The sequence below is a fragment of the Sturnira hondurensis genome, unplaced genomic scaffold, assembly GCF_014824575.4.
Source record: "Sturnira hondurensis isolate 20B ecotype Veracruz unplaced genomic scaffold, ASM1482457v3 Scaffold0010128, whole genome shotgun sequence".
Taxonomy (NCBI): domain Eukaryota; kingdom Metazoa; phylum Chordata; class Mammalia; order Chiroptera; family Phyllostomidae; genus Sturnira; species Sturnira hondurensis.
In genome coordinates this window covers 32936457-32960826 of record NW_028082759.1, presented here as the reverse complement: position 1 = coordinate 32960826, position 24370 = coordinate 32936457, and the positions used below count along the sequence as shown (strand labels likewise).

The following is a 24370-nucleotide window of genomic DNA, read 5'->3' as shown; positions in this document are numbered from 1 at the left end:
TTCATCTGTTTTTTTTTTTTTAAGGAAACTTTAAAGACCCATTTCCATTGTTCTTCATGCATGCAGTTTATTTTATATCAAAATGCATTTTTAATTTTTTATGTTATTTTGTAATTAAGCATGCTGGTTTTACCCTTTGTGTTTTCTGTGCAGATTTGATATGTGTTTGTTAGATCTGCACCTTATAAATAAACTGGAACAACACAAGGTCAGAAGCAAGGTTCTGTGAGTTACCACTGGAATTCTTCCACTAGTTTGATATCAAGTACTTAATTTGGGGGTATGTTTGCTCAGTCAGCTAGGAGTCTGCCTACCTGCAGTGTGGGGCTCACATTGCTCTGTTTTGTTCTTAAGGAGGTCACCGAAACTGTGTACAGCCTTGGTGAAATTCAGGCGTCCTGTGTCTGTGACATTCTCCGTGTGTGTGTGTGTGTGTGTGTGTGTGTGTGTGTGTGTGTGTGTGTATATATAACTAGGGTTCCCAGCCTCCAGGCCATGAACCGGTACTGGTCTGGGCATGTTAGGAACCAGGCCGCACAGCAGGAGGTGGGCTTGAATGTAATGCTCTTGAATCATCCCGAAACCATCCCCCACACCCTGCTCTGTGGAAAAATTGTCTTCCACAAAAAAAGTCCCTGGTGCCAAAAAGGTTGGGGACCGCTGTGCTAGAGGCCTTTACACTTACATTATATACAGTGTATATGCGCTTTTCTAAGTCTAAACTCTACACTACTGTTATTTTCCTTCTGAACATTGTGACTATTTCTACTTTTCCATAATTTTAAAAGTATTATGAACAGTGGTTTTGATAAGCAAGTGCGTAAGTTCTTTTAATATCACCAGATGTAGTTTTCTGGTCCAGAAGACTTGATTGTAAAATGTGAAGATGGTTTTATTCTTTCCTTCCTACTAGAACTAATCACATATCTGTTGCCATCAGATACTGGGATGCTGTGTAACAGAAAACTTAATTCAGGACTCTAAATCAGTATGACACAAAGATCTTAATTAACTTGTAAAACTCCCATTTTTCCTTAGTTTTATATTAATTTTTGTTATCAAAATTGTCAAAATTTTTTCAGTTTTATATCTCTTGAAATTCATAGTGTTTGAAAAATAAAAAGCTCTGACATGTGATTTTTAGTAAAGGAACAAAAAGGTCACCCTGATTTATTATTTGTTATTAAAAGTGGTAGAATTCAGAATGATAAAAGGCCCAGTTGGAGGGTTTTGGCTGTAGTGTTCACATTTTCTATTACGAATTTGTTTTCCGTTTTCTCAGGCACTGCATTTGTATAAAGAACTCTGGGATAGGCTGTCTCCGTCAACAAGATTCCAAAATCACAGGCGCTGATGTCAATGCAGATGAGGGCAGCCTAATTTGGCCGACAGAGGGGCATGAGTCTCTATATGGGTAGCTAAAGACTATTGCCAAGATTGACAGGTGTCCTGTGGGTTGCAGAAAGTCCCAGGGATGAAACTTGTGCTTGGATTACTTCTCTAAGACACAATGATCAAAGTCAGACCTTCCTTTCTATTGATCACACAAACTCCTAAAATAGTGAGGTCTGCCTTTAATGCTTCAATTTTTATAATTGAAGGTATTTTATAAGCTCCAGAAAGGTAAAAGTTTTGTACTTTCTTCTTACAGTATCAAATTCTGTTTTGGAAAGTTTAGCTGTATCCTGTGCATTAATTTTTTTAGTATTGTTTAGTGCTTTTGTTGTTGTTACCCTGTTACATATTTCACTAAAGCTTTGACAGGTGAAAAAAATTAATATAAAATAATACATTTGCTGTTGGTGTAAAAAGGTAACTATTTCTTGCCCTGGCCAGATTGCTCAGTTGGATAGAGTGTTGTCCTGATACACCGGGATTGTGGATTTGATCTCTGGTCAGGGCACATATAAGACTCAACCAATGACTAAGTGGAACAACAAATTGGTATCTTTTCTCTCCCCTCCCCTGCCTCCTCTCTCTCTTTCTCAAGAAAAAATCAATAAATTAAAAAATAAAATGTATATAAAAAGCCATTTCTTTATGGAATAATAAATTACATGGATTCAATCTGGAAAGATTAATTTTTAGATGAATTTTCCAATACACATAATGTTACAAAGCAGTGTTAATACTAATTTAATAACAACTTTTGTTTTTACTTCATCTTACAGAATGTTTTTGTTATTCAGAGAAGCCTTGTAATTTATCAAGATAAATTACTAGTATTCTTTATCTCAAAATAAGAAAAAGTTTTAGACCCATTAGATTCATGCAATTAAAAGATTTAAGTCTATTTTTCAAAAAACTGCTGCCTGAGATTTTTGTAAGATTTGAGTGAAGGAAATGTGCCATTAACAGTTAAGAATCTTTGATTTTAGGCATAAATTCAATAGCTATTTCTAGGATATTTTGTGATCTGGGAGGATTGTATCTTGATTAGCTTTGTATTTCAGTTTTAGAAATATAGTAAAAATTTAAGAAGAGGCTGCCGAGGGGGCCTGTTCACTATTGTGAAAAATGGAAGCCAAGACCTGGACCCTACTGGGGCTCAGGAAAGATTTCTCAGGCCACACTAGGCAAGCACAGAGCAAATTCCCCTCCTGGACCACCATGATTGCAATTAAGCCTAGAGTTGGGGTGGAGCTAGTGTGGGTTAGGCCATTATTCTTAAGTTTTCAATATTTAATTGTGATTCAGTTCTAATTTATTGAGAACTAGGTATTCTTTTATAGCTTTTATTTAACACTTGTGAAGGGGAAGAAACTAAGGCCCAGAGAGTTGGTAACTTACATAGGGTCACTCAGCTCTTGGCAGTAAAGCTAGGAAATAAACCCAGGCTCTTGATTGGTGGACACAATCTCGACAGAAATTCATTTAAAAGAACTTACAGGACTGCTGTTCTTACCTTTTCCCTCTACACATCTCAGTCCTTATTCTTTGCCTCTTCTTCTGTTCAGTCATTTTCTTTAAACTAAAAGCACAGATTGTTGAGCTCAACATTAACCAAAAAGTCATTTATAAAAATGTTTAAGTACTGTACCAAAAATAGGAACATTGTGTTTGCTTCTCAAAATTTGACTTTTTAAGCAGCTGATTGAAAGGAAAATATTTCTGGACTAGGCATCATAGTGTGGTGGGTTAATTTGGAGTGTGCGACGCAGGACAGAGCAGCAGATAATGGGCCTGAGCCCATTTTAGCCACTGGACCAGCCTCCATGCCCCCTTGCACCCAAGCCACTAGCATTTCTCCCAAGAATGGGACTGAGGACCCCCTGCTGGTCTGTCCTGTTCGGGGGGGGGGGGGACATCTTTTGAGTTAGGTTCCTGCAGCTTCACTGGAGTACGGAGGGTGATCACAGACCCTGACAATCTCATTTGTCACACCCAATTTCATGACAAAATTAAAGTTACCTTGATTTGTACAAGGATTAACATGAATGGTTTCAATTTTGGAAAATTTTTATTTAGACCTATTTAATTTGTGCTTCATTTTGACAGGTCTAGGGTTAGCTTTATTTTTAAAATATATTTTATTGATTATGCTATTACAGTTGTCCCATTTTTCCTCACCTTTATTCCCCTCTACCTTGTACCCCCACTTCCACCAGCATTCCCTCCAATTAGTTCATGTACATGGGTCATACATATAAGTTCTTCGGCTTCTACACTTCCTATATTATTCTTAACCTCCCCCTATTTACTTTCTGCCCACCATTTATGCTACTTATTCTCTGTACCTTTTCCCCTTCTCTTCTCCCACTCCCTGCTGATAATCCTCCATGTGATTTCCATTTCTGTGATTCTGTTCCTGTTCTAGTTGTTTGCTTAGTTTGTTTTTGTGTGGTGTGTGTGTGTGTGTGTGTGTGTGTGTTTTAGGTTTGGTTGTTAATAGCTGTGAGTTTGTTGTCATTTTACTGTTCATATTTTTTATCTTCTTTTCTTTTTCAAATATTATCTTTAGAGGGGAAGGGAAGGAGAGAGGAAGAGAAACATCAATGTATGGTTGCTTCTCATGCATGCGGGAACTGGCCCCTGGCATGTGCCCTGACTGGGAATCGAACCGTGATTGACTAGTTCACAGGCCCTCGCTCAATCCACTGAGCTACACCAGCCAGGGCTATCTTCTTTTTCTTAATAAATCCCTTTAACATTCCATATAACGAGCTGGGTGATGATGAACTCCTTTAACTTGATCTTATCTGGGAAGCACTTTATCTGCTCTTCTATTCTAACTGATAGCTTTGCTGGATAGAGTAATCTTGGATGTAGGTCCTTGCCTTTCATTACTTTGAATACTTCTTTCCAGCTCCTTCTTGCCTGCAAGGTTTCTTTTAAGAAATCAACTTATAGTCTAATGGGAATTCCTTTGTAGGTAACTGTCTCCTTTTCTTTTGCTGCTTTTAAGATTCTCTCCTTTTCTTTAATCTTGGGTAATGTAGGGTATGCCTTGGTGTGTTCCTCCTTGGGTCCAACTTCTTTGGGACTCTGAGCTTCCTGGACTTCCTGAAAGTCTATTTTTTTTTTTTGCCAGATTGGGGGAGTTCTCCTTTATTATTTGTTGACATAAGTTTTCCACTTGTTGCCCTTCCTCTTCTCCTTCTGGAGTGTTTAAAGTTGTCCTGGAGAACCCTAAACCTTTCCTCATTTTTTAAAATTCTTGTTTCTTCGCTATGTTCTGGTCAAATGTTTCTTTCTTCCTTCTGCTCCAGACCATTGATTTGAGTCCTGGTTTCCTTCCCAGCACTGTTGGTTCCCTATACATTTTTCTTTATTTCACTTTTCGTAGCTTTCATTGTTTCCTCTAATTTGCAACCATATTCAACCAAATTCTGTGAGCATCCCGATTACCACTGTTTTGAACTCTGCATCCGATAGGTTGGAGCTCTTCGTGGCTTAGTTGTATTTTTTTCTGAGCTTTGATCTCTTCTTTCACTTGAGCCATTTTTTTGTCGTGGCACACCTGTTATGTAATAAGGGGCGGAGCCTTAGGTGTTCACCACGTTGGGGCAACCCACATCCCTGCATCATGGCCCCATCTGTGGGAGAGGGGTCTGAGAGGGAACAGTGCCGCTTGCTCCACTCCCTGCCAGTTTTCAGTCACTTCCCCTGCTACCCACAGTCAAACTTGGCCCTTTTGGTGCTGATTTCCAGGTGGGTAGGCTTGTGTATGTTCCGGGATCCTGTGGGTCTCTCTGTCGAACTCTCCTGTGAGGGTGGGAGTTTCTCCCAGCACCTCAACACCCACAGGTTTTTTTAGTCAGAGGTTTTGAGACTTTATTTCCCTGCACTGGAGCCTTGGATTTCTCATGGTTTGTTTTGCTCCCCAATTGTTCCTCCTGGTTTATCTGCACACAAATGTGTGACTGCCCAGTCCACAATATGCTGCTATGCCCACCCTGGTCCTCCAGCTGCCGCCTTGCGAGAGTCCTCTCTACCCAGCTGCTCACCTCTGCCCCTCTTACCAGTTTGGATGGATGTTTCTTCAAGTTTCTTTAACTCTTTGGTTGTCAGACTTCCATATAGTTCGATTTTCTGTTCTGGTTGTTTTTCATTTTTAAATTTGTTGTCTTTTTTTGGTTGTGCAAGGAGGCACAGTGTGTCTACCTACACCTTCATCTTGGCCAGAAGTGGTATTCTTTTAAATACTTCCTACTGAGGATTGGACATTGAAAGTAGCTTTACACTTGAACTATTTGGGCTGTGTTCAGATATTATAGAACCATCATTTGTTTACCATTGACATGCAGATGGGTTGGTCTTGTCACGTGCTACAGTCCACTTCTCTTCACTGTGCCACCCTGTGTGGATGACCATCACCTCTCCCCTGGACCTCTTGCAGCGGCCTCCTAACTGCCTACCCCGCCCCTAGCCCACCGAGCTATACTTGACCAAAACCAAGTAAATTTTTCAGCAAGTTGGGATTAGCTTTCAGGGTGAAAACAAATCACCTTTATGGGGCCTCCATTCTGGCTTTCTACTTTTCTGCATTCTAGCCTCTCTTGCTCTTCTTCTAGTTTCTTCTGTTCACTGTACTTGGTTTTGTCTGCTCCTTAGCCATCATGCCTTGCCCCTTTATTTCAGCTCAGGGACATTTCAAAGAGTCCCTCACCTCTTAACTAGGACATAGCCAGGCTTTGTTGGCAGTTCTTTAGGTCCTTTGCTGGCAACATCTCAACTTCATTGCACTTGGTCCAGTTGCAGACTTTGGTAATGTAGACTGACTAAAGTGTAAGCTTCACAAGGGCAGAAGCCGTGTCTGTTTTTACACGACTATGCTCCTGGCATCTGCATCTGGCACAGGGTAGATGGTACATCTGGTACCTAGTAGTGACTTAACAAATATTTGCTGAATACTTGAATAAACGTTTCATGAAAGGCTTTTTCTCTGCATCATGAAGGTGGGTGAATATAGACCCACTTTGCTATTACAGAGCTCCCTCACAGCCAAGAGGAGACATGTACCAATAATATTGTAATATAAGCTAGATTGCAGTTAGGGTTTGGAAATAGTATACTTTTAATTGCTTGAAAATGTACTGTTCAACTGGCCTTTGTTAATAAGTTCCAAATGAGTGAATGGTAATGTTAAATAGCGCAGACAGTATTTATGAAAGCCTCCAACATTCATACAGTAATCCTAGCTCTAAAGGAAATTAAAAAGTTGAACAAATTCAGTATTAAAGTCGAAAAGATAGAATAAAATGCATTAATACCTTTAAATTCCAGGGCATTAGTCTGTGAAGCTGGTCTACGCAAAAGAAATGAAAAAATTTTTAGTACTGCCAAACATTTTTTGAAAGTTGTTTCAATGCCCTGTCTTAGTGTGAACATTGTACAAGTGTGTGAGGCTGGCCTGAGAACTGTTTTGTCTCCCTTCGTGAGGCTGTTAGGTCTGTCCTTACCACGGTTTTTCCCTTTCCTCTTCCACTGCTACTGACGCTGTTCTCCCCCAACCCTGGGTTGTGGCATTAAGCACGCACTGGGTAAGTAGGCTGGCTGGCAGCGCATTCTCAGAGGAGTCAGGTGATTGTTGTTGGAAGGCAGCTGCTTGAGGTTCAAGGCAGTCAGTGTCCCCTCTCTCCTGCCTGAGGACAGCTGGTTATTCTCTAACTCCTAACAGGCCTTTCTTGCTCATTGCTCGCTGGGGGAAGAGGGAGATTATGCTGCCAGCTTTTGATTGATCCAATGGGAATTACATTGATCTGGTGTCTGGCCTTGGTTCTTATCAAGTGGATTGCCTCTAAGGTAGGCCATCTTTATTTTTCTGATTGTAACATTCAATCACTAGTATTTATTATATTTGATAGAAATGAAATTACTAGTTCAGTTTCTTCTCCTTTTGCTTCGGTTTTTATTTCTCTAATTGAAAGAGCTATGAGGTTTACTTCTCCACTGAAAAGCTGAAAATTACTGTGTGTGATGTTTATTCTTTTCCACCTTATTCCTCCCTGAGGGCTTTTTAATATGTCATCCCTTGGTATCATTCCTGTAAAGAAGTTTTTCTGATGAAAGCAGTTCAACTTTTAAGAATAAAATTATTAAACAATTCAGATTCTTAGTGTACTTTTAAACATTCCCTTCCGGAGATAATTTACTAATGTTTATAAATTTAAAGTATAGTTGTTGAGGATTTCTAAACAATCATAGTTTATAAACTTTTTAAAAAGTAAATACTGCCCCCTATCATGGTCTCTCTTAAGGTCTTGCTGTTGCTAAAATTTATGCCTTACTTATAATATATCAAAAACATTTAAAATTAATAAATATATATATATGTGTTTTAATTTGAATTTTAAATATCAGGCTCAAGTACTGCTTGTTAGCATGATGGCCATTTACCATCTGGATGAGGGTCTGAAGTAGGATATATTTAAAATTAAACTATTCACATTACACTCATAATTTCATATGAAAGTGATTATGTCTTTCATCCATCAGGAAGCTTTTGTTTTCCCTGTATTAAAAAATTGAAGAGATTTAACTTAAAATTTACAGGGAATCACTATTTGCCAAGCAACACAAAAGTTCCTCTATAGTTAAAGGTCTTTTTTTTTTAAGTATATTTTATTCATTGTGTTATTACAGTTCTCCCCAAATTTTCCCCCATTTGCTCTCTCCACTGGTACCCTCCTTCCCTCCAGCAATCCCCCTTAGTTCATGTTCATGTTCATGGGTTGTGCATTTAAGTTATTTGGCTTCTTCATTTCCTATATTATTCTTAACCTCCCCCTGCTTATTTTGTACCTTCCAATTATGCTTCTTAATCCCTGAACTTTTCCCCTTATTCTCCCCTCTTCTCCTCCCCACTGATATCCCTCCAAATGATCTCTCTATGATTCTGTTCCTGTCTGGTTGTTTGCTTAGTTGGTTGGGTTTTGTTTGTTTGTTTTTTAGATTCAGTTGTTGATAGTTCTGAATTTGTTGCCTTTTTTTAATGTTCATAGTTGTGATCTTTATCTTAAATAAGACCCTTTAACATGTCATGGCCTTAACATTTATAATGGCTTGGTGATGATGACCTCCTTTAGTTTTACCTTGTCTGAGAAGTACTCTTATCTTCCCTTCAATTCTAAATGATAGCTTTGCTGGATAGAGTAATCTAGGTTGTAGGTCCTTGCTTTTCATCACTTTGAATACTTCCTGCCAGTGCCTTCTAGCCTGCACAATTTCTTTTGAGAAATCAGCTGGTAGTCTTATGGGTACTCTGTTGTAGGTAACTCTCTGCTTTTCTCTTGGTGCTTTTCAGATTATCTATCTATTTTAATTACGATGCGTCTTTGGTTCCAACTTGTTTGGAACTTTATGTGCTTCCTAAACTTGTATGTCTATTTCCTTTGCCAAATCAGGGAAGTTTTCTTTCATTATTTTTTCAAATAAGTTTTCAATTTCTTACTCTTCCTCTTCTCCTTCTGGCCCCCCTATGATTTGAGTGTTGGCACATTTGAAGATGTCTCAGAGTCTTCTTATACTATCCTTGTGTTTTTGAATTCTTCTTTCTGTTCTGGTTGAATGTTTATTTCCTCCTTATGTTCCAAATTATTGATTTGTATCCCAGTTTCCTTCCCTTTATTGTTGATACTCTGTAAGGTTTTTACTTTACTTAGTGTAACCTCCATTTCTTCCTTTATCTTGTTGCCATACTCAATGAGTTCTTTGGACATCCTCATCACCAGTGTTTTGAACTCTGTGTCTGGTAGGTTGGCACTCTCCATTTTGTTGAGTTCTTGTTTGGGGCATATTATTCTGTTCTTTCATTTGAGTCATATTGCTTTGTCTCCTCAGCTTGGCAGCTTCCCTGGGTTTGCCTCTGTATATTAGATAGAGATGCTTTGACTCCCTGTGTTAATAGGGTGGCCTATTGTAGAAAAGGCACCGTCTGGATGAATATAGTTCTTTAAATTGTTGGTTGTCAGACTTCCATTCAGTTCAATTTTCTGACAGTTCTGGGTGTTATTTGTTTTGAGATTGAGTTACTGAAGAACTTTCTTAAAAACAACATATTCATTTTTAAAAAATTCGTATGTGTTCTAAATTAAGAATTGATTTTGTTGCACTGACAGCTATTACTCGTTGTTTTTAGAGGATTAGCTTACCAAGTTATTAAATAAAGGTTAAAATTAATTAACTTAATTGAATTGTGGATGATTTTCAGAGACTTTACCTTTTTTTGTAACCATCAACAAATAAAATTTTTAAGTAAAATGAGTGCTAATATTTTGTGATTTTTTTAAAAGTATATTATAAGGGATGAGAGTGGGTGAAGGATACTATTCGGTGGATCAGTGCAATCTTTGACTAAGTACTCAAACATGAGCATGTTTTCCTTGCATATATAAGATGAATATACTCTGAAAAAGCTCATTTTACTATGTCAGAGAAAACTGCTTTTGGAACTTTGGCTAGGCTTCGTCTTTTGTAATATGTTACTATTTTTTGGTAATGCTACCAAAAAATTTAATTTTGTGCTACTGCGTCTAAAGCTCTCTGACCTTCAGTTTATTGATCAGCAAATCTAGGGCAATATAACTGACCTCAGAGGTCTTATGTGGATTGTGAGATTTTTGTATGCATACACCTGGAATTTTTTCTGGCACAGAGTAGGAGGGAGCTCAGCAAGTGCTAGTTAATGTATTCGTTTTTACCACGTAAGGGAAATGCACATGCTTTTTCACAATAAATCATTTTAGTGGAAACTTGAACAAGATGAAAACAATAGCACTTAAAATACCTTTAGTCAATTTTAAAACATGTTTGTCTTTAAAAGTTAAATATTAACTGAGCCCGGGACCAACTTTTATACCTTTTGCCATTTATCTTTGTAAGTCAAGTCTTGTGGAAGAGTGACTCACCCTGATCCAAGGTAGTTAGAGTCTTCCTGGGGCCACTCAAAACTCCCGTTAGTGGCAGTGGATCTTGGAACCATACAGTTTAGTTTGTTTGTGCTGAGGCCGTCAGTTTCTGATTAGCTCAGCCTTGCCCGTGTTTTGACCTGGACTAATTTGCTTTACAAGTTGTTCCCAGGATGGCTAAATTAGAAAAGTCACGAGTAGAAGCCTCTCAGTTATTTCCATTCACTGGTGAGGTGGAATGGGAATGTGGATGATAGCTCGGAGTGTTTTATGACTGACAGTGTGACAAAGGAATTTGGTTAATTTGTTTTACTATCTGTATTAAAAAGTATTAAAAATAGGATTTTACTAGTATAAGGCTTTTAAAATGGTAACAATAAAAATTATGTTAAATCTGTGCTTCAGTGTTGGTGTATAAAGCACATACAAAGTTTAAAATACTAACATGGAAATCAAATTTTTATTGTTATAATTATAATTTATAGTATTTTTTCCAAAATTAGTTACTTTAGATTATTCTTAGATTGCTTAGAGAGAGTTGAATATTCATTTTAATCTTGGTCCATGAGGTGACGAATGAATGAATTGAATTATCACTCAGGATTTATTCATTAATGTGTTCAGATACATACCGTTTAAATCCATTCTTAAAAATATTTTGTCTCATTTGGATTTATTTTATAAGACTTGTGTCTTGTGGTTTAGGATAGCATTTAAGCTAAGTATTTGCAGACCACAATTACTCGAATCAGTAATGAATAGAATAATTTGAATATTTTGCAGTCTCTGTATACCTTGTTGATATATGTTTAAAATTCTACCCTTTTACCAAGTTTTTATTATGATTAATGCAAACCCTATCATTTTAATATCCAAATTAATGCCTCTATAAATAAGACTAAAGTGATTATCCTAAAATAAATTTAGTGTGTCATAGTTATAATCTATACTATGTTCATTACTCATTTTTTTTTACTTATAGTATTTTATTTAACAGGGCTGATATTAGTCTTTCTCAATCTGTAATACATGAAGTGATAATTGAGGTTTTACCTTTCTAATTTGTGGCTGTTTTAGTAAGTACCTATCTTACATTTTAAAAAATGTCAACAACATTTCTTAGGGAATGCTGTTAGAAATAACAGGTTAAAAATCTGTTTCAACAAGCTATTATCCAAGTTATTGGACACTATCAGGTTGACAGATGTTGACATGACAAGGTATTTATTACATAATAATATCTGTAGCCTTAGTAGTATGACCTAGCTGATAGGAATATGTGTTTCCACATACTATGCTTTCCAGGCTTCAAGGTTTTCCACTAATATGGTAGTATTAAGGGAGGCCTGTAATACAATATGCTAAATCTCTTCAGAGTGAGGATTGGAACAGCAGGTGTGAGTGGTGTCTTTCCATACCAGCGACTAAACTGACCGTTTGCTCCAGGATAAATAGTTCACCATGAAAACACTGCAGGAGGCTTCCTTGGGATATTGTGTTGGGGAACGGCGAGTTATGCATGATGCTGCCAGGAGTGTGTTCTGTATGATTTAATCCCTTGGGATTTGAGACCATGCTTTTCTTTGTATTTTTTATAGTAGATTCTTATTAGACTTTTTAATTTGATTTATTTAGTGAATATGTAACTATACATGCTGCAAAGTTCAAAAGCCATACACTGGAAAGTCCTCCTACCTCTGTGCCTCTTTGCTTCCTCCTTAGAGACAACCAGTGAGTGCTGAAAATCAGATTTTTTAAAAACTTTTTTGTGTATTTTTGTTTTAAGGATACATGAAATCCTATAAGATTTTAATTGGTAGTTTTCATAAATGATAAGAATGAAAGTGATAACAATGATTTGGGAGTTGTTTTACATACTAAATCCAAGCAAGAGCTTTAAGTAAATTTTCTAGATGAACACTGACAAGTTGTAAATCTTATGCCAGAGTTTTGTGAGGGAAGAAGTTCATTAGTCTAATATGTAAAATGTGATCTCACTGCTTTACTATGTATTTCTTTTGTTAATAAAGTTGAACATTTTTTCTTGTTTACTGGCTATTCATTATTTACTAATTGATTTATGAGGCACTTTTTAGGCTATACTGAAGTTGGGGGAAATTAGCCCATTGTCATCTGTTGAACTCCTTTTTTTTTTAAAGATTTTATTTATTTATTTTTAAAGAGGGGATAGGAAGGAGAAAGAGAGGGAGAGAAACATCAATGTGTGGTTGCCTCTCTCGCACTCCTCCAGGTAGGGACCAGGCCTGCAACCCAGGCAGTTGCCGTGACTGGGAATTGAACTGATGATGATCCTTTGGTTTGCAGGCCAGTGGTCAATCCATTGAGCCATACGAGCCAGGACTGAATTCATTTTTCTTGGTATGAGATTTGTCACTTTGTTTATGATATACTTTACCATATATAATTTAACTTTTTTTTAACCCCTCACCCAAAGATAAGGAAGAGAGAGAGAGAGAAACATTGCTGTGAGAGAGAAACATCAATCACTTACCTCTAGTTATGTGCTCCAACCGGGGATAGAACCCACAACCTAGGTATGTGCCCTGACCAGGGATTGAACCTGCAACCTTTTGGTGTACAGGACGACACTCCAACCAACCATGCCACCCAGCGAGGGCTAATTTAACTTTTTTTTTTTAAAGATTTTTTTATTTATTTATATGTCTTTTAGATGGGAAGGAGAGAGGGAGAGAAACATCAATATATGGTTGCCTTTTTGTGCGTCCCCTGCTGGTAGTTAGCCTGCAAGGAACCGGCCTGCAACCCAGGCATGTGCCCTGGCTGGGAATCGAACCAAGATCATCTGGTTCGCAGGCCCGCGCTCAATCCACTGAGCTACGCCAGCCAGGGCTTAATTTAACTTTTAAGTGGCCAAAGTGACCCACTTTCATGACTTTTGGATTTTATAGGACAGTTAGCCTTTCCTATTTAAGAATTTTTAATGTGGTCATTTTTCTCTTTTTTAATATTAAAAGAATATACTTACTGATTTAAGAGAGAGGAAACAGGGAGAGAGACAGAGACAGAGAGACATTAATTTGTTGTTCTACTTGTTTACGCATTCATTGGTTGATTCTTGTGTGTGCCCTGACTGGGCCTTGAACCTGAAACCTTGGCATAGTGGGACACCACTCAAAACTGAGCTACCTGGTCAGGTCCATATATCTTCTAATATTTTTATGTGTTAGTTTTTACATATAAATTTTTATTCCATGTATAATTTATTTTAGTGGGAGTGTAATAATAAAGCTTTATATTTTTCCAGGTAGCAGCTACTTAATCAAACATTTTTAAATTAAATAATATTTTCCCCACAGATTTTAAATCCTATACTTATCACATACAGAATTACTGTATTTTTTATTTGATCCTAGATTTTGTATCCACTGTTTTGTATATTTCTTTGTAGTGTCCACACTCCTTTATTAATAGCTCATGCCACTAGTTCTGTTTATTACTTTTTTTAAGAACTTGCTAACCTGTTTATTCAACAATATTATCATTTTTGGTGCACTAGACACTATTCTGAATGTTGGGGTCTCTTCTAGGTCTGGGGCTGTGGCTGTGAACAAAGTCTCTGTCTCTACAGTGTATAGTAGCTAGTAGGTGATTAGGTTAATTTTATCTTCTAGGTTTTTAGTTTGTCTTTATATCAGTGCTATTTATTAGTTTATTTGCAATGAATCATTTAATCATTTATTTACCAGATATTTATTTAGAATTTACTAAATAATTGCTAGTGTTTTGTGGGACCAGGAGTACAGTGGTGAATAGTTCTTGCAATTGTGGAGTTTTTATTTTTGGAACAAAGTACCATCAGCTAGGTGCATGAAGGTATGGAGACGTGGAAGAGGGTGACTCTTAGGTGACTTCAGATTTGGTAGTCTGGGAGTGCCGCAGTGAAGAGGTGACACTTCATGTAGCACCTGAGAGATGAGAAGAACAGTGATGCAGTGGTCCCAGACAGGGGAAACAACGAGTACAGTGGCAGTGCATTTGGTGAAGTTGAGGAAGAGCAAGGAGGCCAAGGAGGCTGGGTGATGGTGGTGAGAAGACCATGAGAGGCAGGCAGACCATGGAGGCCTTTGGAAGTCAGAGCTTGGTGTTTGCCCTTATTCCAAATGTAGCGGAGAGCCATCAGGGGTTTTGAGCAGTAGTTCAAATGGTCACGTTTGCTTCCATGTGAAGAGTGGACTAGAGACCAAGAGATGCATCAGGAAAACCATCAGCAACCCATTGCAGTTGACCAGGTGAAGAAGGGTGGTAAATGTGAAGATAGAGTTTGCAGAAGTTGCTGAGGGTGTTTCGGCTCCCATAATTTTTGGCTTTAGTAATTATATCTTAAATTTGTAGTCTTTGCTTTTAGTTATAATAACTTCATTGATTTATAATTCTCGTATTATACAATTCACCCATCTAAAGTGTACAATTCAGTGATTTTGAGTATATTCAGAGTTTTGCAGTCATGACCACAATTAATTTTAGAATATTTTCATCACTGCAGATAGAAACCCGTACCCATTCACTCTCCATTTCCTGCCAGTTCTTCCAACTCTAGGCAACCACCAGTGTGCTTTCTGTTTGTATGGATTTGCCTGTTTTGGACATCTCATGTAAATGGAACCATATACTGTATGGTAGTTTGTGGCTGGCTCCTTTTACTCAACATATAATGTTCTTAAGGCTCATCTGTGCTGTATCATGTATCAGAACGTCATTCCTTTTTACGTGTGGATAATTCTCCATTGTATGGCTATACTACATTTTATCTATCCATTCGTTAGTTGTTCATGGACATTTGGTTGTTTACAATATTGGGCTGTTATGAATAATGTTGCAAGATACATTTTTATACCTGTTTATTTTTAAATATAAAATATATTTTAAAATCTTTCTATCAGTGGCAACTTGCTTTTTTTAAAAAAAATAAATTCAGTGTCTTCACAAATCTCTTTGAGTATAGACATTACTTTTTTTAAATTCTTTTTTTTAAAAATTTAATTCTTGTTCAAGTACAGCTTTCTGTCTTATTAAATTCTCTTATTCCTTGCTAGCTTCTGGGCCATTTGGTTTTTATTTAATTCCATTTATTTTTAACTAATGACTTTCTTCAGTTATTCGTCTGCTTATTCATTCATATTTAAAGGAAGGGAATGGCAAAGCAGTTGAACCATATCTCTTCTTCAGTTCTGTTTACCTCTGAAGAAGATCTCTCACCAGGTGGGCTTATCTGATATCCTTCGGCAGTGAATTTCCTCCTCCTGCATGTTCCTCCCTCTGAATCCACTTCTGTGGTAGTGCTTAACCATGTTGTATTAGGGTTGTTTGTCTACCTTACGACTATAGAGTTCAGGAACAGATGATATATCTAATTTCATTTTACATACCCAGCTTTTTATATTCACTCTGCTTCACAAATTATAAATACATATTTGTTGAAATGAATTTTTATAATGTTTGTTATGCATTAAAGTGTGGGTGTGTATCTTTTTTTTTTTCAGAGACGTGGAGCTATTTCCTATGACAGTTCTGATCAGACTGCATTGTATATTCGTATGCTAGGTAAGCATTTTTATTTTGTGCCAATATCAGTTAATTTTATTATCATCTACTATTAATTGAAATAGAAATGTATTCCATTAGGTAGCTTTTTACCACTGTTTGCAGCAGAACTAATCTATGACTTTGAAATTGAGTCTGGAAATGAATATTGAATGTGATATTCATAAGACAGCATTTTAGTTATAGGTAATTGAGAAATCTGGCTTAATACCTGGGACTCCATCACTAGTATCCAATTTTAAATTACATCCTGACTGTCCTTCGTAAAGACACCCTTAGATTTGTAGAGATGCTCAGTACCAAACATGTTCGTGCTAACAATAGACACAGATGAGGTGGTGAAGTACCCAATCAGATAGACAGTCCTGTCACTGGGTGTAGTTTGTTCTGAGTTGGTTAGCGAAGAAGACCGTTTGTCTTCTGATCTCATTTCTTAATTTTTTTTTTAAAGATTTTATTTATTAACCTTTAGAGGAGAAGGGAAGGAGAGAGGGAGAGAAATATCAATGTACGGTTGCCTCTCGTGTGTCCCTTGCCCTGGGAACTGGCCTACAACCCAGGCATGTGCCCTGACTGGGAATCGAACCGTGATACTCTGGTTCGCAGGCCCGAGCTCAATCCACTGAGCTACACCAGCCAGGGCTCAGTTCTTAAATTTTTAACGTATTACTTAAGTCCACAAAGTAAAATGAATTTTCACATATGAGGTCTGTCCAGAAGGTATCCAGCCATGTAATATGAAAAATAGAGACAATTCTTGAAGAAGATAATATTTTACATGGGACAATGATGCCTCAGTCCCCTTCAAGGTTAGACACCTTGGGATCTCACACAGTTCTCCCAGCATCTCTTCCATTGTTCAAAACACTCTGCAAAACCCTTTGTTGGACTTGCCATCAGCTGCCCCAGCATATTTTCCTGAATATCTCATCAGCAGTCTGAAATCTCTTCCTTTAAAGGAGATTTTAGTTTTGGGAAAAGCCAGAAGTCATAGGGTGGCAAATCTGGCCTGTAGTGGGACTGAGTCACCTGGGTGATTTGATGTTTCACCAAAAAACTCTGCATGAGTTGTAAAGCATGAGTAGGAGTGTTGTCATGATGAAGTTGCCAATCACCAGTTGCCCATAGCTGCATCTTCTGAATCATCATAATAGCTTCTAAAGAGGAATGTTCAAGCTTAACGCAAAATTTGATGCAGATTTGTTGCTCTCTACTCACTCGGTCATTTTGAATGTGACAGCCACACAGTACACATGCTCACTCAATGCCATGTATTGTCCCCGCTGACTAGTCACAGTGAAGTTGTCATTGTTCATGCATGTGCATTCCAGTCTACTCTCCTTGGCTACATCAATGACATACAAACTGTTCTCGTTATATTGACAATGGTTGGACTTTTTCTGGACAAACTTCATTTATGTGTATAATTTTCTTTCTCTCTTTCTCTTTTCTTTCTCTCTCTCTCTAAAGATTATGTCTTTATCCACACACTCTTCATCCCTTTTGTGTTGTTAAAAACATACCATTAAGATCCAATAGGCAGATTGTTCATCTTTTCCTAGATGTTTCTTCCATGATGACTTTCCTCATACTGAGCATTCTTCCCTCAGTTGTATGATATTGAACATTTCTTATTCTTTGACTACTTTCTTTTGCCTTTTTCACTAATTTCTTTTCATACTCTTAAGCTTAAATGCTCCCTAGTTCTGTTTTTGCTCTTATTATCCTTGTTTTCCTTTTTAATTTACCTCGTATATCCTATCTTCCTCAGTTTTGTTCTACTCTAGTCCACATTTTGTCCCCACAAATGTTCACCCCTTTCTGTAGCTCTCCACTTCACTGTCTCCATCTCTCTCGGATCCTATTCAGGATTATGCTCTCCTTAAAACAGAGCTTTAGACTCATTTTTAAAAACTCTGTTGAACATCTCCACGTGAGTATATAATGGGTACTTCACATTTAATATGTCTGTTAAACAAAATATTTGTGTTCCCAAAGCTGTTCATTTTGCAGCCTTGCTATCCCAAGAAGTAACTCCATTCTTTTGGAGTCATTCTTGACTCTTATTTCTTAAATACTCTATTTAAGAAATAAATAGCACCATGTCTTCTTGTCTGATACCTCCAAAATAAAACCATAATTCTGCCACCCTGGTGCTGTTACCATTCGATCTAAGCCATAGATGATTTTTGACTCTAGTCACATTGTTGCGTATGAGAACTCCAGAACTTATCTTGCATAACTGAAATGTTGTACCATTGACCAACATTTCCCCATAGCCTCTCCCTGCAAGCCATAGTTACTGCCTTTTGTTCATTGCACTCATGCCACTGGTCTCTTCACCTACCTATGATTTTACTCAACTCTAGTCTACTTGCCAGAGTGAGTCTTTTAAGACATAAGTTAAATCACTTTCATTTGCATGTTCAGAATTCTTGAATGTTTTTTTTTAAATTGTAGAGTAGCAGCCAAAGCTATTATAATGGCCCATGAAGGCCCAATGTGATTTGGCCCTGCTGCCTCTCCAGCCTCACCTCACCAGTCCTCTTCTCTCACCTCACTCCAACCATGCTGACCTCTTTGCATGACCTTAAACGTGCCAAGGATACTCCCATCTAAGGATATTTATACTTGCTCTTTTATTTTAATCCTCACCTGAGGATATATTTTTTGATTTTTTTAGAAAGAGAGAGGAAGGCAGGGGTTGGAGGGTGGGAGAGAGAGATAAATATTGATATGAGAGAGAAACAGCTATCAGTTGCTTCCCACATGTGCCCTGACTGAGGATCAAACAGATAACTTAGGTATATGCCCTGACCTGGGATCAAACCCATGACCTTTTGGTGCACAGGCTAATGCTTGAAGCAGCTGAGCCACACGGCCCCGAGCGACACTTGACCTTTCTTACACTTGGAAACCTTTTCCTCCAGATAGCCACATGGCCCATGGCCTCACTTCCTTCAGGTCTCTTCTCAGTAGGCCTCCCTTCAGTAAGCTTCATGAAGACAGGGACTTTGTGCATTTGCTTACTGCTGTATTTCCCGAGCCTGAAGTTGGGTGCTCAGTCAACATTTATTGTAGAGCTGAAGAATCATCCTGTGAGAGAAGTGATTTATAGTTGTGGGATAGACTTGTGTAGATGACATGAACTTTGAAAAAAATGACAGCCTTACTGAGAGAAACAAAGAGTAGGCAGAAAGGCCTTTGAGGCACGTAGAATTGCGTGAAGGGATAGGCACTGAAAGACTCAAAGGTTATGAACCTGGAGGCTATGAAAGTATAGTGGAGCCCACAGAGTGAGGCTTAAACCCTGACTCACCCTTTATACTAGCTTTGTGGCATGGACTTGCTACTTCTCAAAATGTCAAGTTTCTGCATCTGTAAAATAAGATAGAAATTCAGTCAGAGTTGGTTAGAGAATTCTATGGAATAATGCCTGTAAGGCACAAACAAGAGTACTGGATTTCTGGTTTGCACTGGTGCTCTGTAGAGAAGTACATCTGAACGCCAAAGGATACATGTAGAAACAGTGCTGAGCTTGTAACGGTCCAACTGTAAGAGGCAGGCAAAGGCCTTGGGAAAAGATTGATCCAATTAAACAAGGCAAAATCTTTAACATCTCAATTTTCTATACATTTAAAGAAAATTGTAGGCTGCTTGACAACAGGTAATGTAGTTTCTCTTTGTTCATATTCCCTGTAGCTATGGTATAGTGCCAGGTACAAAGTAGACACTTCCTAAATATTTGCTTCTTCCTGTGGCTTTTTAATGTTTTGTGATGAGGATTCTTTTAACTCCTTGTGAATAATAAGATATTAGGTTGAATTATCATACATTTGACTCATCTTTCAAAAGGCTAACTTTAAAATATAGATTATAATCATCATTACTGTAGAAGTAGATTTAAAAAACTCCATGTAGCCTTACAACTCAGTACTGAAAATTTAGATAAATCAGCTCTTAGCTTACTTATTCTATATATATTAATTGTGGACCGTTACTTATGAATATGATTCCACAAAGACCCTTCTTGTATATGGGAGCTTCTATCCAGATGGCATTCTTCTAAACTTACATTTTATTTCTTATTCTGTTCAGGAGATGTACGTGTAAGGAGTCGAGCAGGATTTGAATCAGAAAGAAGAGGTTCTCATCCATATATTGATTTTCGTATTTTTCACAGTAAGTGTTGGCAGACCCAATATTTTTCAGATGTTGAGTAGACTTTAGATCTTTATAAAATCACATAATTTACCAAGGGAAAAAGAATATAAGAAAAAAACTGTATCATATTTGACATGTTTTAAAAACACTAGATCATGATAAATGATCCTTTATTTCATAATTAGAAATATAGAAATATGGAGGCTGGTGTACTTTTCCTTCTTTTCAATTGGGATGTGAGATTACTTTGGTGCATTTTTTCTTTTTTCTTTTTTTTTTAAATATATTTTATTGATTATACCATTTACAGTTGTTCTATTCCCCCCCTTCAATCCCCTCCACCCACACCCTCCCTCCCCCACCATTCTCCCCCCCTTAGTTTATAACCACGTGTCTCAGTTCTTTGGATTCTATATTTCCCCCACTATTCTCGCCCTCGCCCCTATCTATTTTCTCCCTACCATCTATGCTATTCTCTGTGCCTTCTCCCCTCTTCTCCCCCTCCCACCCCCCTGTTTCTAACCCTCCATGTGTTCTTCATTTCTATGGTTCCACTCCTGATCTAGCTGTCCTCTTGGTTTGCTTTTGTTTTAGGTGTGGTTGTTAATAACTGTGAGTTTGCTGTCCTTTCACTGTTCATCTTTTTCATCTTCTTTTTCTTATATAAGTCCCTTTAGCATTTCATATAATAAGGGCTTGGTGATGATGAACTCCTTGAACTTGACCTTATCTGAGAAGCACTTTATCTGTCCTTCCATTCTAAATGAAAGTTTTGCTGGATAAAGCAATCTTGGCTGTAGGTCTTTGGATTTCATGACTTGGAATACTTCTTTCCAGCCCCTTCTTGCCTGTAAGGTCTCTTTTGAGAAATCCGCTGACAGTCTGATGGGTACTCCTTTGTAGGTGACTGTCCCCTTATCCCTTGCTGCTTCTAGGATTCTCTCCTTCATTTTGGTCTTGGCTAATGTAATTATGATGTGCCTTGGTGTGTTCCTTCTTGGGTCCAACTTCTTTGGCACTCTCTGAGCTTCCTGGATTTCCTGGAAGTCTATTTCCTTTGCCAGACTGGGGAAGTTCTCCTTTATTATTTGTTCAAATACGTTTTCCACTCGTGGCTGTTTCTTTCCCCCTTCTGGTACCCCTATAATTCGGATGTTGGAACGTTTAAAGATGTCCTGGAGGTTCCTAAGCCTCTCCTCATTTTTTTGAATTCTCATTTCTTCATTCCTTTCTGGTGGGATGTTTTGTTCTTCCTTCTGGTCCATTCCATTGATTTGAGTCCCCGTTTCCTTTCCATCACTATTGGTTTCCTGTGCATCTCCCTTCATTTCAATTAGTTTAGCCTTCATATGTTCCTCTAATTTGTGACTTTGTTCCTCTAATTTGTGACTATAATCTACCAGTTCTGTGAGCATCCTGATAAATAGTGTCCTGAATTGTGCTTCTGAGAGGCTGGCAATTTCTCGGTCGCTTAGAGTTATTGGCTCTGGGACTTTGAGTTCTTCTTGTGCCATCTTTCGGGTTGTTCGTGCCTGTTCCATAGCAGGATCAGAGCCCTAAAGTGTTCACTAGAGCAGGGCAACTAAGTCGCTGGGTTGTGACGTTGTATGTGGGGGCGGGGTCAAAGAGGGACAATGGCTCTCACTGGTATTGCAGGGCAACTAAGTCGCTGGGTTGTGACGCTGTATGTGGGGGCGGGGTCAAAGAGGGACTATGGCGTCCTGTCCGCCGCCTGCCGCCACGGCCCTCACCGGTGCCGCAGTTGCTGCCATCACCGGGCCCACACGTTTCGTCCCACTGCACGCGAGTGTGCCACCGCCGTCAGCCCTTGCCCCCTGGGGCCTGCGTGGTCTGTCTCACTGTGCGCGAATATGCGCCCGCGGTCTGCCCCGCACCCCAACTGGTTCCCGTCTGCCTGCGCACCTGGGTCGGGGGCCCTGTCCTGCCCGACCCTGCTCGCTGCTGGCTCCGCCCCTCTTACCGTCCCCGTTGAACGGTTAGATGTAGTCGGACTTCCGTATAATTCAATTTTCTGTCCTTTGGTTGTGTCTTTGTTTCTCCAAACCTTTGTTGTATTCAAACTTGGTTGTGGGAGAAGGCACAGTGTTTCCACCTATGCCTCCATCTTGGCGGAAGTCCCATTTTTTCTTTTAAAAAGACATTTTTTCTGATTTTTCAGAATTTTATTTTTCAGTTACAGTTTACATTTAAATTATATTGGTTTCAGCTGTATAGCATAGAGGTTAAATAGTCATATACTTTACAAAGTGATCCACCCTATATTTCAAGCATCCACCTGGAACCATACATAGTTATTACAGTATTATTGACTATATTCCCTATGTTGTATTTTACATCCCCGTGACTGTTTCGTGTCTCTCAATTTGTACTTCTTAATTCCTTCTCCAATTTCACCAAGCACCTAACTTCCCTCTTCGCTCTCAACCATCAGTCTGTTCTATGTATCTATTAGTCTGTTTTTAAAAATATGTATTTTTTTATTTTTTCACTCCAAATGTTTTGTCTTCATTACTACAGATGTTTGTGTGCAGATGACATTTTCTAAAGGTACTGCATATTTGTTTTGTCTTTTAATTATATTTTATTGATTTTACTATTATAGTTGTCCCAGTGTTGCCCCCTTTGCCCCCTCCACCCGGCACCCCCCACTCCCTCAGGCAGTCCTCACACCTTGTTCATGTGTATGGGTGATGTGTGTAAGTTCTTTGGCTACTCTGTTTCCGATACTGTACTGTACTTCCCTATGGCTGTTCTGTAACTACCTATTTGTACTTCTTAATCCTCTCATCTCTTCACCCATTTCCCTACACCCCCTCCCATTTGACAACCATCAAAACTCTCTGTATTTTTATGGCTGTCTCTGTTCTTCTTTGCATAGTTGTTTTGGTTTTTTTAGTTTCAATTGTTGATAGATATGTATTTTTGCCATTTTATGGTTCATAGTTTTGATCTTTTTATTAAATAAGTCCCTTAATGGTTTGATGATGATTAACTCCTTTAGTTTTTCCTTGTCTGGGAAGCTCTTTATCTGCTTTTCAATTCTAAATGCTACCTTTGCTGGGTAGAGCAATCTTGGCTGTAGGTCCCTACTTTTCATGGCTTTGAATATTTCTTGCCAGTCCCTTCTATCCTGCGAAGTTTCTTTTGAGAAATCAGCTGACAGTCTTATGGAAACTCCCCTGTAGGTAACGAACTGCTTTTCCCTTGCTGCTTTTGAGATTCTCTCTTTATCTTTAGCCTTTGGCATTTTAGTTATGATGATTGTGGTGTTGGCCTTTATGGGTTCATCTTGTTTGGGACTTTCTGTGCTTCCTGGATTTCCATGTCTATTTTCTTAACCAAATTAGGGAAGCTTTCTTTCATTATATTTTCAAATAGATTTCCAATTTCTTGCTATTTCTCTTCTTCAGGCACCCCTATGATGTGAACGTGGGACTCTTGAAGTTGTCCCAGAGGCTGCTTATACTCTCCTCATTTTTTTGGACTCTTTTTTTCTTCATATTGTTTTGATTGGTTGTTTTTTGCTTCCTTATGGCCCAAATCATTGATTTGATTCTCAGCTTCATCCATTCCACTGTTATTTCCCTGTAAATTGTTCTTTTTTTTCACTGTTAAAGACATTTATTTTGATACAGTCTGTAAGTCAGTAGAGGCTCCACTCTGTCACAGATGCACCTGAGAAGAGCCCTGTGCCATTCAATTGTTGAGCGTCTGATTGAAGTCCCAGCTCTAAGCCCAGCCAGAGCGCACACCTTCCATGTTGTTACTGTCCACTGATCACTTCCAAATCCAGGTGACTAAACAGTCCTTTATCCCCAAAGTAAGCTCAAAACAGTTGGTTCAGGCATTCCAGGATCTGCACCCCTCTTAAAACCTAGGTAAATCACGAGAGGAATAAAGCCCCAGCGGATGGCAAACTGGCCGCCCTTGAAGAGCTGCTGCAGCCTCTGCTTGGCCTCTTTGCTCAGCTTCACCATGGTGATGGCCCAGGCGGCGCAGCGAACTTCCCTGTAAATTGTTCTTTATTTCAATTAGTGTGTCCTTAATTTCTGACTTGGTCTTTTTTATACTGTTGACGTCCTTGCTAAGTCCCTTGAGCGTTCTTATAGCCAATGTTTTGAACTCTGCATCTGATAGATTGCTTATCTCCATTTTGTTTTGTTCTTTTTCTAGTTTTGATCTGTTCTTTCTTTTGGGCCATATTCCTTTGTCTCCCCATTTTGGTAGCCTCCCTGTGTTGTTTCTGTGTATTA

At 38.4% G+C, this 24370-nt stretch overlaps 2 protein-coding genes across 6 annotated transcripts in view; one reads left to right on the top strand and one right to left on the bottom strand.

Annotated features, from left to right (window-relative positions):
- The window catches only part of PDE7A (phosphodiesterase 7A), a 130792-nt gene that overhangs the window by 47594 nt on the left and 58828 nt on the right, over positions 1 to 24370 (top strand). For 4 of the 5 annotated variants that reach the window (XR_005068286.1, XR_005068284.1, XR_005068285.1 and 1 more), the window contains exons 2-3: positions 15872 to 15932; positions 20031 to 20114. Coding sequence is in view for 1 of the 5 variants with exons in the window: in XM_037058636.1 (XP_036914531.1) it covers positions 15872 to 15932; positions 20031 to 20114 (145 nt within the window). In the remaining 4 variants the exon portion in view is untranslated. Of the gene's footprint in view, positions 1 to 1753; positions 1765 to 15871; positions 15933 to 20030; positions 20115 to 24370 lie in introns of those variants that run through there. The other variant, XR_005068287.1, reaches the window with a different exon arrangement.
- LOC118995517 (mitochondrial import receptor subunit TOM7 homolog) lies at positions 23716 to 24119 on the bottom strand. Its single transcript, XM_037058640.1, has one exon. It carries the CDS (start codon positions 24092 to 24094, stop codon positions 23927 to 23929), a length of 168 nt encoding a protein of 55 aa, XP_036914535.1. The 5' UTR covers positions 24095 to 24119; the 3' UTR covers positions 23716 to 23926.